Source organism: the organism of the source record quoted next (assembly GCF_019968955.1).
Source record: "MAG: Porospora cf. gigantea A chromosome Unknown PgA_NODE_114_length_37681_cov_354.147, whole genome shotgun sequence".
NCBI lineage: Eukaryota > Apicomplexa > Conoidasida > Eugregarinorida > Porosporidae > Porospora > Porospora cf. gigantea A.
In genome coordinates, this window is record NW_027151303.1 from 20,323 (window position 1) to 37,681 (window position 17,359).

The 17,359-nt window shown below is 55.7% G+C and overlaps 8 protein-coding genes across 12 annotated transcripts; 3 read left to right on the top strand and 5 right to left on the bottom strand.

Moving 5' to 3' along the window:
* Nucleotides 1–78: 78 nt before the first annotated feature.
* KVP18_003757 (uncharacterized protein) lies at nt 79–3,132 on the top strand (the record flags this gene model as incomplete). Its single annotated transcript, XM_067955752.1, has 1 exon — nt 79–3,132. The coding sequence occupies one exon, from the start codon at nt 79–81 to the stop codon at nt 3,130–3,132; it is 3,054 nt and encodes a 1,017-aa protein (XP_067813606.1).
* A 5-nt stretch (nt 3,133–3,137) lies between these two features.
* KVP18_003762 (uncharacterized protein) lies at nt 3,138–3,632 on the bottom strand (the record flags this gene model as incomplete). Of its 2 annotated transcripts, XM_067955761.1 has the most annotated exons (2): nt 3,138–3,275; nt 3,303–3,632. In XM_067955761.1, 2 exons carry the CDS (start codon nt 3,630–3,632, stop codon nt 3,138–3,140), a joined length of 468 nt encoding a protein of 155 aa, XP_067813615.1. The 2 variants fall into 2 exon arrangements, with proteins under 2 accessions (XP_067813615.1, XP_067813616.1); XM_067955762.1 differs by having other exon boundaries at nt 3,138–3,632.
* A 43-nt stretch (nt 3,633–3,675) lies between these two features.
* Nucleotides 3,676–6,632, bottom strand: KVP18_003763 (uncharacterized protein; the record flags this gene model as incomplete). 2 transcript variants are annotated; one of them, XM_067955764.1, is made up of 3 exons in its annotated part: nt 3,676–6,499; nt 6,528–6,586; nt 6,615–6,632. In XM_067955764.1, the coding sequence occupies 3 exons, from the start codon at nt 6,630–6,632 to the stop codon at nt 3,676–3,678; spliced, it is 2,901 nt and encodes a 966-aa protein (XP_067813618.1). The 2 variants fall into 2 exon arrangements, with proteins under 2 accessions (XP_067813618.1, XP_067813617.1); XM_067955763.1 differs by lacking the exons at nt 6,528–6,586; nt 6,615–6,632 and having other exon boundaries at nt 3,676–6,372.
* Nucleotides 6,633–6,670: 38 nt separating this feature from the next.
* Nucleotides 6,671–7,507, bottom strand: KVP18_003767 (uncharacterized protein; the record flags this gene model as incomplete). Its single annotated transcript, XM_067955770.1, has 1 exon — nt 6,671–7,507. The coding sequence occupies one exon, from the start codon at nt 7,505–7,507 to the stop codon at nt 6,671–6,673; it is 837 nt and encodes a 278-aa protein (XP_067813624.1).
* A 207-nt stretch (nt 7,508–7,714) lies between these two features.
* On the top strand, nt 7,715–9,061 carry KVP18_003754 (uncharacterized protein; the record flags this gene model as incomplete). The annotated part of the gene is made up of 1 exon (XM_067955748.1): nt 7,715–9,061. One exon carries the CDS (start codon nt 7,715–7,717, stop codon nt 9,059–9,061), a length of 1,347 nt encoding a protein of 448 aa, XP_067813602.1.
* Nucleotides 9,062–9,867: 806 nt separating this feature from the next.
* On the bottom strand, nt 9,868–11,518 carry KVP18_003756 (uncharacterized protein; the record flags this gene model as incomplete). The annotated part of the gene is made up of 2 exons (XM_067955751.1): nt 9,868–11,471; nt 11,500–11,518. 2 exons carry the CDS (start codon nt 11,516–11,518, stop codon nt 9,868–9,870), a joined length of 1,623 nt encoding a protein of 540 aa, XP_067813605.1.
* A 68-nt stretch (nt 11,519–11,586) lies between these two features.
* On the top strand, nt 11,587–16,955 carry KVP18_003764 (uncharacterized protein; the record flags this gene model as incomplete). Of its 3 annotated transcripts, XM_067955766.1 has the most annotated exons (3): nt 11,587–12,948; nt 12,977–13,810; nt 13,839–16,955. In XM_067955766.1, 3 exons carry the CDS (start codon nt 11,587–11,589, stop codon nt 16,953–16,955), a joined length of 5,313 nt encoding a protein of 1,770 aa, XP_067813620.1. The 3 variants fall into 3 exon arrangements, with proteins under 3 accessions (XP_067813620.1, XP_067813621.1, XP_067813619.1); XM_067955765.1 differs by lacking the exon at nt 11,587–12,948 and having other exon boundaries at nt 13,121–13,810; XM_067955767.1 differs by lacking the exon at nt 13,839–16,955 and having other exon boundaries at nt 11,587–13,107.
* Nucleotides 16,956–17,021: 66 nt separating this feature from the next.
* KVP18_003759 (uncharacterized protein) lies at nt 17,022–17,351 on the bottom strand (the record flags this gene model as incomplete). The annotated part of the gene is made up of 1 exon (XM_067955755.1): nt 17,022–17,351. The coding sequence occupies one exon, from the start codon at nt 17,349–17,351 to the stop codon at nt 17,022–17,024; it is 330 nt and encodes a 109-aa protein (XP_067813609.1).
* Between the last annotated feature and the right edge of the window lie 8 nt (nt 17,352–17,359).

Consider the following 17,359-nt stretch of genomic DNA (forward strand, 5'->3'; position numbering starts at 1 on the left):
TTCATGTAAAGGTATCATTAGTGTGTATTTTGTTGGTTCTTTGCGTAGCTCTGGAATGTGCCCAAGAAATATCGATTTATGGAAGACTATCCTACTCCACCTACCTTCCGAAGACGAACGAAAACCTCATCCGCCAGACAGGCGGAGGACGAGTCTCAGGACGCATCCTCTTCAGCATTCCAATTAAAACGGGATCGCAAACGAATCAGAATACAGAAAAAGTCAACAGAGACCGACGAAGAACATCAACCTCCAGTAGAAACTCCAGAGTACAAGACCAAGGCTAGTCAAAAGCCCTGCGATAGACGAAACTGGCGGGAGTTCATGACGCCTGAGAGGGTTCCCAAGCGGGAGCCCTCCTTAAGTGCCAAGGTACCTCGGAGCGGGACCAGCTCAATGGTGCTCACACCTATGGGCACGCCGACATGGCAGCTTAACACGTGGGAGAAGGAAACCACGCCCAGTGGCACTCCTATACTATTCAAGGGTATGGACCCGACGTTGATGTCGTCTCTATCAGGGGGAACTGGCTGCCTGACGAGCAGTCTGTTGGGAGGGGAATTCGAGGAGAAGCTACTGAATGAGATAAGCGCGGAGTGGGAGGATGACGAGCAGCAGTTCGACCGTAACTGGTACGATGCGGATGAAAACACCGGCGCGTACGACCAGCCGGATAACGACCCTTCCCTCGCTGAGCGCGAGGAGAAGGTGCTGCGTCGCGCAGGACAGAAGAGCCAAAAACAAAATCAATTCCAGTTCCTCCGCAGCCAAGACCAGACTCTCTGGGAATACAATCGAATGCACCAATCTGGAGTGGCACGAATGCTACCCCCCACGGATGTAACGGTCAGTGACGAACAAGAGGCACGCGTGCACGTGTGTGTTCGGGAGATGCACCCGGCGTTCATCGAGAAGAACGGAGGGGGAACGATCAACATGGAGGCTGAAAACGAAGTCAGCCTTTGTAAGGAGCCTGGTTGCGACATGATGGTCATGGCGCGCAAGGGCAGCGGCGTTGTTCGCTACTTTAGAGGACAACAGGACAAGGCTGCAATGCGTGATCGGTTTTGGGAACTGCAAGGAACTGACATGGGCGCCGCCATAGGAGTTGCCGGGCCCAAGGGCGAAGCGCGAGCGCGGACGGAGCAGGAAGTGAAGACCGATGCGATGTTCTCTACCTACCTGAAGACCGCGCAAGCTTCGTCCAACTTCGCTCGGACAAAGTCTGTGCAGGAGCAACGGGAGAGCTTACCGGTGTACAACGTTCGGAGCTGCCTGCTGTCTCTTCTCCGCGAGCACTCAGTTGTCATCGTCGTGGGGGAGACGGGGTCTGGCAAGACTACGCAGCTGACGCAGTACATGTTCGAGGATGGCTGGGGCTCGAACGGCATCATCGGCTGCACACAACCAAGACGCGTGGCTGCCGTCAGCGTCGCCAAGCGTGTCGCAGACGAGAGAGGCGGCGAGCTGGGAGGCGAGGTCGGATACGCCATCAGATTCGAGGACTGTACTTCCCGCGACACCCGAATCAAGTACATGACGGATGGAGTACTGCTGAGGGAAGCGCTGCTGGATAAGGTCTTGGAGCGCTACACTGCTGTGATCATGGATGAAGCCCATGAACGTTCGCTGAACACGGACGTGCTGTTCGGCGTTCTCCGCGACGTAGTGGCGGTACGCAGGGATTTCCGCCTCATAGTCACGAGTGCCACCATGGACGCATCTCTCTTCTCACGTTTCTTTGGCAATGCTCCCGTTTTCGAGATTCCAGGTCGTACCTTCCCAGTCACCGTAGAGTGGATGCGCGCCCCGGCTGCCGACTACGTCGACGCCGCAGTGCAGAAGACGCTACAGGTCCACTGTGGGTCAAACCCCGAGGGTGACGTCCTCATATTCATGACTGGACAGGAAGATATTGAAGCCACGTGCTATCTGCTGGCTGAGAGGGCGCACGCTTTGGGAGAGAAGGCCGCTCCTTTGACCATACTTCCCATTTACTCCCAGCTACCTAGTGATTTGCAGGCTCGTGTGTTCGCCCCCAGCAAGCATCGTAAGATCATCGTGGCCACTAACATTGCGGAGACGTCCCTGACCCTCGACGGGGTGCGGTTTGTGATCGACTCTGGGTACTGCAAGCTCAAGGTGTACCAGGCTAAGATGGGTATGGACAGCCTGCAAATCGTGCCAGTCTCGCAGGCGAACGCCTCCCAGAGAGCTGGGCGCGCAGGGCGCACTGGACCAGGCGTGTGTTACCGCCTCTATACGGAGAGGTCATTCCTGAGCGATTTAAACGAGTCATCCATTCCCGAGATCCAGAGATCCAACCTTGCTAATGTTATGCTGCTCCTAAAGAACCTCGGCATTCGGGATGTTTTTTCATTCCACTTCATGTCGACGCCCCCGAAGGAGACCATCATAAGCTCTTTGTACCAGCTGTGGGTGCTAGGAGCCTTGGACAACGACGGGGAGATTACGGCCTTTGGGAAAGACATGTGTCAGTTCCCACTGGACCCCCCACTATCTAGAATGCTTCTAAGCAGTTCGAAGATCGGCTGCTCAGAGGAGATCCTTGTCATCGTGTCGCTGCTGTCCGTTCCGAACATATTCTTTCGACCTAAAGATAGGTCGGAAGAGAGCGACAACGCTCGCGAGAAGTTCTTTGTACCCGAGTCAGACCACCTCACCCTGCTCAATGTCTTCCATCAATGGAAGCGCCACAACTACAGCGCTCAATGGTGCTCATCACATTACCTCCACTTCAAGTCGCTGAAGAAAGCGAGGGAAATTCGCGCTCAGCTCGTGCAGCACATGACGTCTTCGAAGATCCCACTGGACTCCTGTGGTAACGACTGGGACTTGCCCCGAAGGGCCATCTGCTCAGGATACTTCCACCACTCGTCGAAAGCGCGTGGCATTGGGGAGTTCGTTAACCTTCGAACTTCAGTGACTGGCCACCTGCACCCCACCAGCGCCCTCTTTTCCGCTGGACAAACTCCCGAGTACGTGGTCTACCACGAGGTAGTGCTTACTTCGAAGGAGTACCTGCAGAACGTCACCAGCGTCGACCCCGAATGGCTGGCTGAGGACGGTCCGATGTTTTTTTATCTGAAGCGCACAGGCCACGGGTCATAGTCAGGTTACAGTGACGTCGTCTTCTTGCCCTTGGGTTCACACTCCATCCAGGCGTCTTGGGCCTGGCATGAGCGAAGCGCGACCTTCTTTGAGGACTCCATAAGAGTTCCACCGCACAGGACTTCATCCATCAGGAACAGCGCCTGTATGTGCCCTTGTTGAAAGCTCACCTTGTGTGCATTAAAAATGAGGTCCAACTCACAAACGTTGCCGAAGTATTTGTCCAACAACTCCACGTAATGGTGGATCATCTCAAGGTGCATGAGGGAGTTGTCCTCAGGGTGCGCTAGCACTACGAAGAACAGACTGGCGTAGCGTTTGTAGATGAGTTTCCACTGTTTGTAGTCGACTGTGTTGGTGCAGTGCGCCGGCCTCTCGATGACAACGGAGGTCAGCTCCTGAATTATATGGTCTCTCTCTAGCACGCCGATGCTGTTGTTGAAGAACCTTACTACACGCGGCTTGCCCTGGCGAGACACTGCAAGGAAAGCCTCGATCATTTATTTGACAGATAACGCGGAATGCCGGTGTTCACTACAAACATCACTCCAACTGGCCTCGGTTCCGAAGTGCTAACCGCCGGCAGCAGCCCTTCAGCGCGTCCAGAGCCCGAATGACTTCACGGTCGTCTCGCGACGACAAAAGCCGCAGATAGGACTCAGCGCTCGCATTCCCCCCCACGAAAATGGAAGCCGGCAGCACACGCAGAGCCTCCAGCAACGTTCTTTCAAACACGGTGTCGCCCAGCGCCACGTGGAAAGAGTCTATCGCGCGCGCCACAAGGTCTATGATCTCCCTAGGGGGGTCCAAGGAGACTTTGGTCAGCAGCGCCGAAGTCATCATGGGCGCAGAGGCGGCGAACAGCGGTCTCACTTGGTTGGAGTACGCCTCGAACAGCTGCTTCGCCCATTCGTCTTCGTGGCGCCGGTACTGGTTCTGCATGTAGTCATCCTCGATGACGAGCCTAGCGAATTTATCCATGGATTGGATGACCAGCTTGCTCACATGGTAGTCCTCGGACTGTATGCACGTCTGGATCCCCTGAATCAGGCGTGGCAGATGTGGCGAGGCCCCTATCGTGACTGGTAGCAGGTCGAAAAGTTTGCATGTCAGGCCGTAGATATCCTCCACCATCAGCTGTTCCGGGATGCCTCCTATTTCCAGATGTCTCAGAGCGGACTCCACGACCGCGTTGAATGTGGCGTTTAGGGGTTGGGTCATGGTCTCGTCCACGGCGTATTCCACGGCTAGCCATTCCACCGAGTACACGTAGCAGGAATGGAGATGGGCTTGACAGACATGCCTCAGGAGCTCGCAGTATTGCTGGGCCTCGGACTTGAAAGCCTCAGCACCCAAAACACGCATACTATGCTTCAGAATTCGACATGCCCTTTCCTGAACGGGCTCTTCATCGCTCCTTTCAGTGATGAGAGTAAAAGCCACCGCTAGTACCTTTCGCTTGATGATTGAAGCCATCTGCGTTACACGCGTCTCGTCCCCAACTCCAAACCGGTGCCGAGGATCCAGATGTCCCACGAAATCAGCCACGTAGTCGAGCAACCGAGCTTGGTCACCAGGACCAGCACTCATGGCAGCCAATACCATTCTGGAGACAACCTCATCGACCAGGCCCACGAACTCTTCATCGGCTCGGACGAGAGACACCGCTTTCCCTAGTGAACGGAGCATGATCGCACAGGCCTCACTCAGCTCCCGAGAGTACACCCAGTGAGAGCACACCTTGTCAACTAGCCCAGGTAGCGCTGGTTGCACTATAGGTGCGACTCGAGGCGACGCAAGTGCCGTGTCAAGGGTGGACGAGCAGTAATAGGACAAGGCTGGAGGGCCGTGTTCCACAGCGGCGAGTAGCTGTCCCATTATGGAAGGGAGGACTGCTGAAAAGTCCAGCTGAGGGTTGACACTCTTTAGGATGCTCTCGATGAACTTCGAGACCGTTGAGCGACACGCAATGTCCAGCTGATGCTCAGGCCGGTTGGCTGGCAACAACCCTGGGAGGATCTCTAGATCTTCGGCCGTAATCAGATTACCTCGCAGCGACGACATCAAGAAAAGTCGACCCTCGAGAGCCCTGGGATTACCTTCTTGGAACTCAGTTCGCAGTGGCTGTACGACAACCTGGTGGAAGATGGCATCCGAAACGAGCTTGTCTGACGCCACCTGCTCCACTATGCAGCCTAGGTACGAGCGGAATTCGCGGAACTCCTCCCAAAGCGTGTTGTCTACCGTACCCGAGTCGGAAATGATGTCAGTTGGGTACCTTGCTTGGGCCACAACGATTTCTAAAACCTGCGGAAGCAGCTGGGTGAACGCAGCAGCTCCAGCCTCCATCACGTCGAGGTCGCTAGCGCGCTGTACACTCACAACCCTGCAGTCGACGAAGTCGAGAAGGAGGCTGGCGGCTCGGTTAGTCAGCAGCGTCGAGTTCTCCAATGAACAGAAGGGGATTCTGAATATGCCCAGCAGCAGGTCCAAGAGGTCTCGGAAGGCCAACTCCTCATGGGACGCGAAGACTAACTCCCACATGTAGGCTTGTGACAGGTTTAGGAACAGTGCACCCAGCTCCTGTACCATCTCCGCCTCCTCCGCCTCCATAACTTGCAAGAACAGCGGCTTCAGCCGAGAACTGACTTGTTCCAGGATAACGTGGAGCAACGGAAGAAACGACAAAGGCCTCTCGACCCCCAAACGCGTTACCACGTTGATGACGGCCAGCGACCGCTCGTTCACGTCCAGGAAGCACTGCTGTAGGACGCAGGACCTGCGGAGGCTCTCTGGAGGCGGGTCCGTGAAGGCGACCCAGGTGACGAACGCCTCCAGCGCGGCCTCGCGCATCTGGGAGTCCGGCGCGGACGCGAATAACGATTCCAGCCGACTGAGCGCCACTGGCGAGGACTTGTTGAGGAGCGCTCTGTGCCTCTCTCGTTGTTCAGGCGTAGCGAATAAGTCCCTGCGTTCGAAGGACTCTTCCACCAGGATCTTCAGGCACATGGCGCACACGAAGTGCAAGCCCGGATCTTGAAAGGCACTGACGACCTCGTCCACCGGCGACGTTGTATCGTCTGGACTCATATTCTGTATCGACAAGACGGCCAACGCTATAGCGAGCTGAATAGCGACCGCCCTCATTTCAGTTTGGATCCCGAATCGTCGCAGGAAGGAAAGTAAGCTGTCCTTCAGCAGATCCCTATCAGCCGGTGGAACCTCGTAGAGGTCGAACATGACCTTCACCTTCAGAGTCAACGCACAGAACTGAACTAATTCAACTGCTCCCGTGGGGTGCTCTAGAACCCCTCGAGACTGAGACCAGGCTGCCGTTGACTGTTGCCACGACTGGAGCCATTGATCGCTGAATTGCTGTGGCTCCAGGCACCTACGCTTGGTGTTTCTCCTCTGGTGATCCGAACGTGTAGAAGGCGTGCACGACACGAGATAGCTGCGTCAGATAGCCACCTCCACGCTACCTCGCAGCCTGGTCGCATCGTGCAGAATGTGGGAATTCTGACCAAAAGAACGTCTATCACCTCAACGAACCTCTCTTTTTCATCTGCGGACAGCCGTCGCGAATCCACTTCTTGGGCCTTGCCTGCTCGAGGGATTGCGCTCGCTCAAGTATTGCTACCTCGATCTTCTTGTTCATGATATCTCTCTGTGCGTCGAGTTCCTCAAGACGACGTCTTCGCACCCGCAGCAATGACAGCACATTTGAGTCAACATCCATAGCTGAAACCTTTTGAAAGTAGCGGTAGATTCCTGACGCATTCGGCTCCACCAACAGCTCATCCTCCTCCCAACTGGATGACTCCTCAATACTCCTACAAAGCACCTTCGGATGTCCACGGCGTCGCCATCGGTTAGACGTGGACAGTGAGTCACTCAACGAGTTGCGCCTTCGACCTTGACGTCCGCTAAGTCGCCTTCGCGTATAGGAAAGGGCATCAGATTCGTCACACGACAGGCTGCTGTCGGATTGTGATCGTGATCTCCTCGTGGCTTGTTTCACTGAGGGCACAGCTGCAGATCCCTTATCCTGCGTAGAGTGTGTGGTGGCTTGTTTCACTGAGGACACCGCTGCAGATCCCTTATCCTGCGTAGATGTCGTGGCTTGTTTCACTGAGGGCACAAATGCAGATACGTTATCCGGCGTAGAGTGTGTGACGTTGGGTTCATCATCCGCGAGTTTCAGATGTGGCGCACCCCAACTTCCATCTGCCCAATCACAGACCTCCTTCTGAAACCCACATTCTCCCAAACATGCGTAAAGTTCAGGAAAGCATCTATTAGCGAACCGATTCAGGAGTATCTCCACGAGCTTCTTCTTAAACTGGAGCAGACTCGGTTCTCGTTGGTACTTCATTGCTAGTCGGAGTGGTCCCCACGTTTCGGAACCATGTGCATTTACACCTTCGCCGTGAAGAGTAACCCGGGTCCCATCGACGGCCAGAGATCTGATGTTGGCACCGCTGGGCCCGATAACTGTACTGATGAGTAACCGGCGGTCAACGCAGGACGACAGGTTTTCGAGTTCGAAGACCCTAGAATTCATCCCTTTATTCATTATTCAATGTTCAGCCTGACTGGGAAATGGACGAGGCTAGCAATCTCTACGGTAACAATCTTTCTGACCTCGTCCGTATACTACGGATGGCAGCATTACTCCGAAATGTTGCTGAAAGGCGGGGCGTATTCGTGGCTGTGTACCCCTGACAGTCTTGTTGACGGAGAGGCCTATCTATGTCTAGAGCAGTTCAACGCGGTGGGCTCACTATACACCTATGGGTCGAGTTTTGGTTTTTTTGGAACACTCCTCGCTGGTATTCTTTTCGACAACGTCGGTCCTCGGTGGTGTGGCATCATTGGAGAGCTGCTCTTCGTCGTGGGGTACGCGTGCATCGGCTTCTCCAGCCCCTCTGTTCGGCTGTACGTTCCCGGATTCATCATGGCTGGACTCTCTGGCGCCTTCGTCTGTTTCCCCATTTTCGTCCTGAGTGAGATCTGGCCGTCTAAGGCCAGGCTGATCATGGCGCATTCTATGGCCGTGCAACTGCTCACGACTTTCGTGGCACCCGTCATGCTTACGATTCAGACTGCTACTAACTGGTCATTTGCGTTGATCCACAACGGATATGTCTCTCTCTGTGTTCCGTTTGCTATTTTGTATTGCATTTGCTTACCTACGACGCGTTTAGAGCTACGGGCTGCAAAGGAAACCAGTTCCGAGGAGAGCAGCGATTCTCCGCTCTCTGGATGGATGGGGTACCTTCGCTTGCTGTTCACCGTAGAATGGATCGCCTGTCTCCTTTGGTACGTCGTTCAGATCATGACATTTAACGCCTACAACGTGAACCTGAGGCTGATTTCTGGTGCTGACGTCGCCATGTTTTTTGGATGGCTGTACCCATTTGAAGGTGTAGTGGGACTGTTGTGGGGAGTTTTGAATGTCTATTTCCCCACACTTTTGATCTGTATGGTCATGACAGTCATGAACATCGTCATGTTGCTTCTGACGTTCACCTCCGTACTGCCCCTCCACTACATCAGCGCGACCCTCTATGTTTTGTCCAACGCGCACATCTACACCACGAAGTACACATACATGTCGGAAATCTTCGAGGTGGAGCATTTTGGTAAGCTATCCGGTTCCATTGGTTTCGTGGCAGGGCTCCTCCAACTTTTCAACATTCTCATCGACCGCACCAACCCCGACTATCGAGCTCTCCTTGGCGGCTGGGCAGGAGCCTGTACGGTCACTTTCTTTGGCGTTCTCTGGATATTCTACCGGCAGAACTACCTAGGTATCGACCACAAAGAGTTTCACCGGCAGAACAGCCAAGGCACTGAAGAACAGGTTTCAGTTGCAGATACCGAAGTTTCACAGTGGAGTTTCACAGTTGTGACGTCTACTGTATAGTGTAATGGGAAGAGTGTAGCATTAACCAATCCGTGGTCAGTTATAATTTTCTCTGCCAAGTAGGAGGTAATCATACAGATTCGGGTTTTCCCTAATTTCGCTGCATATGCCTGCCACAGTCGGACGAGTACGCATGCCTCAGGATAACCGGGTCCAGGTGACTGGCTCTCTGGAGACGGAGTCGTGGCGGGAGACGGGGCCTAGCTCTAGTCGCGTCTCCACCTCCCAAAGCGTCGGTGGCTGCCGATATTGCAACCAGATAGGTCACTTGTCATTTCAGTGCTTCAACAGGCAGGATCTGGTGGCAGCTGCGAGGGGGGAACCCGCCGCTCCTGTGGCAAAGCGAGCCCATCAGGGCGCTGCTGATACGGAGGTCCGCGGAGCCGGTAGACAAGATCGACGATCTCCAAGTCTGAGCCCCAACCGTCGTCGAAGGTCTCGTAGCCCTTTGAGACAGTACCGTCATCGACGATCTCCAAGTCTGAGCCCCAACCGTCGTCGAAGGTCTCGTAGCCCTTTGAGACAGTACCGTCATCGACGATCTCCAAGCCTAAGTCCTGTCCTTGATAGCATCCCTCGTCGTCCTGTGCGAAGTTGCACTCCAAACAAAGAATGTCGTCGACATCTAAACCCCGCCCCCAAGAAAGAATGTCGTCAAAGGCCTGAAAGAAGTCAAGAGGACTGTTTGAGTTCCTCTGCCCCAAGACGGTCGACACGTGACAGCATACAGGATTGTGGGGTGCCCAGAAACGTACAACCAAGACGCAAAACCGGCAGTAGGGCACATTACAGGTGAGGGTTCAAGATTATACCTTCATGATCATGGCGGTGACGTCATCGCTGTCGTGGCAGTGCTCGAACATCAAGTCCAGCAGCCGCTGCAGCTGCTCGTTCTCGCTCCCCTTGACTTCCGACCAGTACCGCTGGAGGTCCTTGCTCATGAACACGTCACTCATGTGGGCCCTATAAAACGAGTAATCCCAGGTGGCCATTAAGAACATTCTCCACGCCTTTTCCCAGTCCCGCAGCTCCTTAATGGGCATGTACTCAGTGGATAGCATCCTGAGCAATTCACTGGTGGCGTCTTCGCGCATGTCCCTCTTCTGACTGACGAACGCCATGCTGTCGTACTTGTGTGTGATGCCGTCAGACGTCAACAGAATATACCTAGCGTCACCGACTGGCACATGGTAGAACCTCAAGACAGGAGTCCTGAGGACAGGGTACATTAGGTCGCACAGAGACGCCGCCAACTGCAGCCCGGCAAGCCTGCTGTCGTACTGAGCGTCTGTGGTGACGCTCCATCTGGAGAACTTGTCCTTCACCTGCAGCTCGTACTTGTTCCTATGATGCACCCTGGCCTCGGTGGTGTTTGGGTTCTGTAGTGCTACGGCTCGTTCTAGGTATTTAGGGTTGTCCATCCCCATGTCTTCGGAAATCGGCTCCAGGCTCACATCGACGTTGCTGCCGGATACTCCAGGGAGGGCACTCCACGGTGTAGCCTTACTTGCCGCTCTGGACATCACCCATGCTGTGGCGTCGCCCAGACTCGCTGTGACGCCCTTGCGGGTCCTCCATATGAAAGCCGCGGCCAGGTATACGGACCCCCCCTTGGAGCAATGGTTGAAGTTCTCCGGCACTGAGAGAAAGCCCATAGTGGCTCGATAGAGCGCGTCGTTGAGGACCTTGCCCAGTAGCGGGGTGGACTGCTCCATCTTCCGGTACTGCATGAGACCGTCCATGGTCTGCTCCGCCAGGGGAGTCAGCATTCCGTGTGACACCTCCGCCCCTGACTCGCCGTGGCCGTCTAATACGAAGAGTATGGAGTACTCCAGCTTCCCCTTGACGAAGGCATGTAGGTGCTGGTACGCGTCCTGGTTCGGGTAGTCGCGTGCGTTTTGCCACGAGGCCGCGCTCACCGTGGGTGGGGTCATGGAAGCGTCGCAGTCCGTTTTAATGGGCGCCCCTAGTTGCTTGAGTGAGTAGCAGACCATTGTCTCGGGGCTCTGCTCCTCTCGAGATTCGGTTCGAGGGTACGCTTGTGAATAACGAATGTAGAACCTCATCTCCTCTTCCTCCACGAAGCTGGGCGCCTCTATAATGTCGCTCGTCTGCTTGACGCCTGTAACCTGCTCAATCTCCTCATCCACTTCGTATTCCTCATCCTCGTCATCCTCGAATTCGTCTCCATCCTCGCCATCAAAGTCAATCTCGGTGGAATCCTCCTCTGTCTCTACCTTGAAGAGCTCGTCAACTGGGTTCTTAATCGGCGGCTGCGCTTCGGGATCGATCTGCTCTTTATCTGCCTCCGTCGACTCCACGCGGGGTGGCACGGTTCCGTTGACAGAGTGGGGCCCGATGTTGATATCGTTCGACGTTCGCAGCGCCAGAGCTGTGCTTGACCAAAAAACTGAGTAACGCCCCCAAACCGCCCTCACTCAAGATGCGGCGTCGCATGGTGTGCACTTGTTTCTGCACACCGTATCCGGCCCCACGCGCACAACGAACATATTCCTAGTAATCTAATGAACCCTGTCCTCGTACGCCAATTGGCGCTGCTTCGTTTGTATCCAGAAACCCAAGCAGCAAGTCTGCCTGACTCCGATACCACAGATAGCCGCGCCGTCTTTGTCACTCGCACCCTGCAGCGCGTACTTGTTGGCGAATGCCCGCCGCCCGTCGCGGTGGAGCCGCTGCTCTCTCAGATGCCTTTTACCGATTGCGAGGAGCAAGTCGTCAGAATGATAAGCGATCTATCGAAACCGAACGTAGAAACGGCAGTGCTCCGTGTGGTGAGCGGGCGGCAGGATGGGCTGCGCATCGAGGAAGTTCTCCAACTGTGCCGCTCAGGTCTGGGTATTTCACTGTTGGAACTGTATGTGCGGGTCAAACATTCAAGAAGCACCGCAGTCCCTTTTGTTGACCTACCTGATGTCTGCGTGGGGAAGGATTTCTGCACAGTGAATCAGCTGTTTGGCCTGGACCTGGCGGAGCCGCGCTTAGCTCGTTGCCTCCTCATGCGCAGGCAGAACAGCAGTTCGAAGGGCAAGCCGCCGCTTCAGTCAGAGGAGCAGACTCGCTTGTGGACGCTCTGCGCGGACGACCTGGGCGATTCAGATGGGGAGACTCCATGCGACGCGCTAAGATGCGTGTTCCCGCAAAAGGCAGGCTGGCAGTTTGAGATTCTCTGCGACAAGGGTCTATCTCGTAGGCGATTTCGGGCGAGTTGCGTGGTCTCTGATGTGGTCCCGGCTCTGATGACCATCAGGTGGCAGCAACATACGGCTCTCGTTCACCTGGTGTCGAACTTTCCGGAGTTGAGGTGTATCCCTTGTCGAGAACAAGACCTGCTGTACGTGGCTGCGAGATTCTGTCCTGCTTCCAGAATTCAGCTGCTTTCAGCTGCCGCATCTCTACACGGATGCCCTTGGCGACGCCATCACACGGAATCGCTGGTTATCTGTTCCCCTGCACCTTTGGCATGGGTCTGCTTTCGCGCCTTAGCGAGTCACCCCGACGGCATTCGCATTGTGAAGACCATGCTGACATTGCCGGAATCGATGCACCTCATATTCGACCCCACGCTTCCTCTGCTGGGGGCGGCGGGAGCCCTCGCCTCGCTGTGTATGAACCTGGATGAGAAGACCCGACGGCTGGCGCTGGATAATCTTCCGCAAGGGCCCTCGGTGCCCCCTGGCCTGCGTTTCGTCCTCACCGATAGCCTTGGGCCCTTTCCAGACGCACCTCACGTCTACTTCTGGGCCGCAGCGTGGCTCCGCGTGCAGACTGGTCAGGCACGCATGTCAAGAGAGGACCTCGTAATGAGCTACGTCCTGGACAAGCCGACCCCAGTCGTTGCTGATGCTTCAGCGGAACTGGTCCTCAGCGTAGGTCGCCAGAGGGTTGGTGAAGCAGGACGTCCTGCGTGTGTTGCTGTGGAACTGCGAAGCGCTGTTCGACGTTGCAATGTATACATCAAAATCGGACGTGCCGTTCCCTCGGTGGATCTGCAGCGTCGTCCGCCGTCTGTTGAGCCACTGCCCTAGAAGCATTCCGGATATGTGTGTACGCATCTCGGGCAAGCCGAGCGCTGGCGTGCTGGCGACGCCAAGCGTAGCCCTCAGGCACCTTCGGACAGTGGTGTTCAGCCAGAAGCTGTGCAGCCACGAGCAAGCCGACGACCTCGTCAGCGCCCTTGTGAATATATTCCTGCAAGTTGCAGGCCGGTTCAGGTTCCTGCCGCAGCTGATTCCGTCGGCGTACTTCCAGTTCGAGGTGGCACATGATGGACCTGTTGAAGAGCTGTGTACCTGCGTTTTCGAGCTTTGGTGCTTGGTGCCGAAGATGTTCCAGGACCTGGAACCGTCGTGCATCTCGGCAGTCAGTCTTCCCATGTCCGCACTTGTCTCCGAGTGCTACCTCCTCAATAACAGCTGCAAGGACTGTAGAGAGCGGCTAGGCTTTATGTGGAGCGTTTTCCATAAACACTGCAAGGGGTCCATCATGATCACCAGAGAGGTTTTGTCTCAGATGGAATCAGGATCCCAAGCGCGACGTGCCGCGTTGCAGTGGGCTTCCACTCCGCCGAACCTCCGAGCCAGCAGTCTGTGCGTGCTCCCATACCTAGTGGTTTTACTGCGACTGTTGGAGGCCGCGGATATGTTTGGGTCCCCAGACGCGTTTGCAATCCAACCGCTTCGTCTTTTTCTATCCGAGACTCGGCAGCAGTCCACCGTAAGGCCTATCGTTGTGAGTTGTGGGACTACCCTGCATGCAGACTCTGTGTGCCATTCTCGAGACGCGGTTAGGAGGCCCTGCGTGCGTATTGACCCATGCAGACGCTGCTCCGCTTCCAGAAGTGCGGCCTCGGACTGTGATGGCGGTGGTTCGCCACCTTGTGGAGAGCCTGGCACCTGTGCAAGACAACTCAGTCCGTAGGGCTTTGCTGGGGTTTCTGCACTGCGTCCGCGACAACAGCGCCTTTGAGGTAGGCTCGCTCAGTCCAGAAGCGTTGGCGCTGGCGGAACGGGCAAGAGGCACCTCTCGGGTCGCACCTTCAGCATGTGGCGAGTCCCCAGCAGACGCGGTCGTCCACGACCTAGCCGATTTCCTGCCTGTGGCGGAAGGCGAGCTCGTCTGTGCGCTGACGACGGCGTTCTCCCAAACATCCAAAAAGTGGGTAGTGGTGACCTGGTGCCTTCTGGCGCTCGTTTCTCAGAGACCTGTGACCGCTGCAGTAGAACGAGCTCGACAAGCGTGGAAACGGCTACCCCCATGCGTCGACGTCGTGGAAACTTTTCGGTGCGCCAAACGCCTCGTGCGTCATGAAGCCTACGCTGACATCCAGTTTGTCACTGACGACACGGCCGCCATCGTAAAGGCAGCAGCGCTGTCGGGGGACTGGGTTGTGGTGTCCTTCCTTCTAAATCAAAGGGCGCTGACGCTGTTCCACCGAACGCAAAAGACGCAGTCGGACGTCCAATTGGCGATGCAAGAGTGCCTGCGGGGGGATGAAGACGAATCATTACTGATTCGTGCCGAAGCTGAGCTGGAGTCTACCATGTCCGGCGCGAGTAGTGCGCCCTGCAAAATTACAACAGCCCTTAACTTGTCTGCGGAAGTGGAGGAGGCCGCTATGCGAGGATGCAAGTTGCAAGTGGCGCTATCGCTTGTGAAATCTCGAGCTCTGACTCTCTGCGAAACTGACTACGAAACGCAGTGGGTATTGGCAGGGGTTACCCGCCAATATGCCACCAGCAACGTCGGCTGCCTAGAGGTCCTTCTACATGTGTCCCAACTGGCAAAACACTTGAATCTGCCACTGCTGGCGATGACTACGGCGGTACTCGCGGCCAAGGAAGGAATTGCCCGAGCCGATGAAGCGGCGACGGTTGAATGGGCCTCGGGCCGTGGCGACTTAGGCGTTTTGGAAGCCCAGTTTTGTTTGTATCAGGGACAGGAAGCTCTTGAGTGTCCAGGCCTTATGGGCGAGGAGATATATCACCAGTACGAGCGCCAGGCAATGAGCTTGGAGGATGCCTCAGACAGGCTTCGTCAAGTACTGTCGCAAGGGGTTCAGGTTACCAGCCGAAACATTCACTTTCTGGGCGTAGCCTCTGAATCTTCCCGAAAGGACTACGCCGAGTTCGTAGTTCGAAGTCGGTTGGGGACTGTCATGCTGGATGGTATTTTTACCCAACGTCTGGCTTCCGGCAGCCTCGAAGACATAGCCCGAGTGCTAACAGAAGCCTGCGCCTACGCCCCCGACGCCACCAGGCCGGCCCTCGACGGGTCCAGCCGCCTGCTGTTGATGAAACTCCTGGCGTTGCTGCAATCAACATGTCAGCATCCAGGGTGGGCTACGAGGCTCGTGCCGTATTACCTAAACGTCTCGGCGACACTGTGGTTTCTGCTGTTTCAGCCACTCGTTGCCTTGGCGCTTAACGAGACGTTGTCGTGTGTGGTTCGCCCATTGCTTTCACGTCTGCTGGCCGAGTATCCGCATCAAGCGGTGTGGCATCTATCCACACTGATTCTGTGGGATTCCGAAAAGAATGTGGATCCTGACACTGAAAGGGTGTGGAAGGAAATTGAGAGGGGCTCGGCCTCTATTCACGGACAAGAGAATCAGCAGCACTTGAGCGATTTCAGCGTCGTCGCAACTTTCCTTGCCGAGATTCATGTTGGAGCTCTCGCGGAGTTCCGCCGTGCCAAGACCAGACAGGGAGGTACCGGTAACACACATTTGAAGACCACGCTAGACGCCTGCTGCCCTCAGGCTAAGCGTCTGATCAACGCCAACGCCGGAAAGGTCATTGTACCCACGAGAAGTCAGCTGTGTCTTCCGCGCAAGAGTGGCTTCGTCTGGCTGAAGGGCATTTGCGACGATGTGCTGGTCATCTCCAGCCTCACGAAGCCAGTGAAGGTGGCGCTGCTGGGGTCCGACGGCAAGACTTATCACCGGCTGATCAAATGCGAAGCCGCGGGAGATTTCCGAAAAGATGCCAGGGTAATGGAAATCGCGGCCGTGGTGAATGTGATGCTCAGGGGGGAAACCATAGCTTCACCATTGAACACCTATGGAGTGTGGGCGCTGAACAAGACAGTAGGACTGGTGGAGTGGGTGACTGACCTCCAGCCGCTGATCGCCTTCATCAAGAATCAAAAGGACTCTATCATCGTTCACAACGGCAAAGGCGGACGTTCAATTGCGCGGAACATACACCAGCTGCGTAAGTTTGCAGTCAAGGTGGCCCCGCAACTCCCTGCGGCTTTCGCTGACACCTTCGACACCTCGCTGGACAACTGGGCTCTAGCCCGGCGGAACTTTGAGCAGACCGTTGCCGCTTGGTCCATGTTCGGCTTCCTTCTCGGCCTCGGAGACAGGCACATGGGGAATGTCAACATCGACGTGCGGAGCGGTCGGTGCGTGCATATCGACTTTGACTGTCTGCACGAGAAGGGGAGGCAGCTCTGCGTGTCGGAGGAAGTGCCGTTCCGTCTAACACGCGAGATGGCGCTCACCATTGGAGTGGCCCGGTGGCCTGCCTTTCAAAGCCTATGCGGACGGATATTAGAGAGGTTGCGGCGGCGCTCAGAGGAGTTGTCGTGGCTGATGCAGACTGCTTTCGGCGAGGATCTTCTGCACCTGACTAATGACAGAGGGTCGTTCCACCTTCATGTTTTGAAGCGCAAGCTTCAAGGGTTCGTGAACTATAACCGTTCTGGTTCTCAGCAAGACTCCTCTTTGGCGGATAGCGAGTACCGAAAGCGTTTAAGGGAGTGGAGCTCACAGGAATTGACTCCTGTAGAGCAGGCGCGGCATCTGCTGGATGTGTCGCTGGCGGTCGAGAACCTTGCACTGATGTATGGCCCGTGGCGTCCGCAGTTCTAGGATAATATCGATGGAGCACAGAGGACTGCCAATCATTTGAGTCACTACAAAACTTTGCTACAAACACTAAGCTCGTCGAGGAGGCTTATCGCTGGCCTTGTTCACTCTCAAGGAACGCCCAGCGTACTTGCTCTGGTTCCACTTGATGGCTGCCTCGACTCCTTCAGCGTCGTCGAAGTCGATGAAGCCACACGACCCGTTGCTGATCATACGGCAGTTATTGATCTTTCCGCACTCGTCGAACACACCCTTAAGAGTATCTGCGTCCGTCTCGAACGGCAAGCCGCCAACGAAGACCGTGAGGTCAGGGTTCTTGTTGCCACGAGCACCGGGAGCACCAGGCGTCCTAGCACCAGCAACCCGCTTCTCCTTGGGAATGTTCTCCCTTACGACCATGTTCCGTC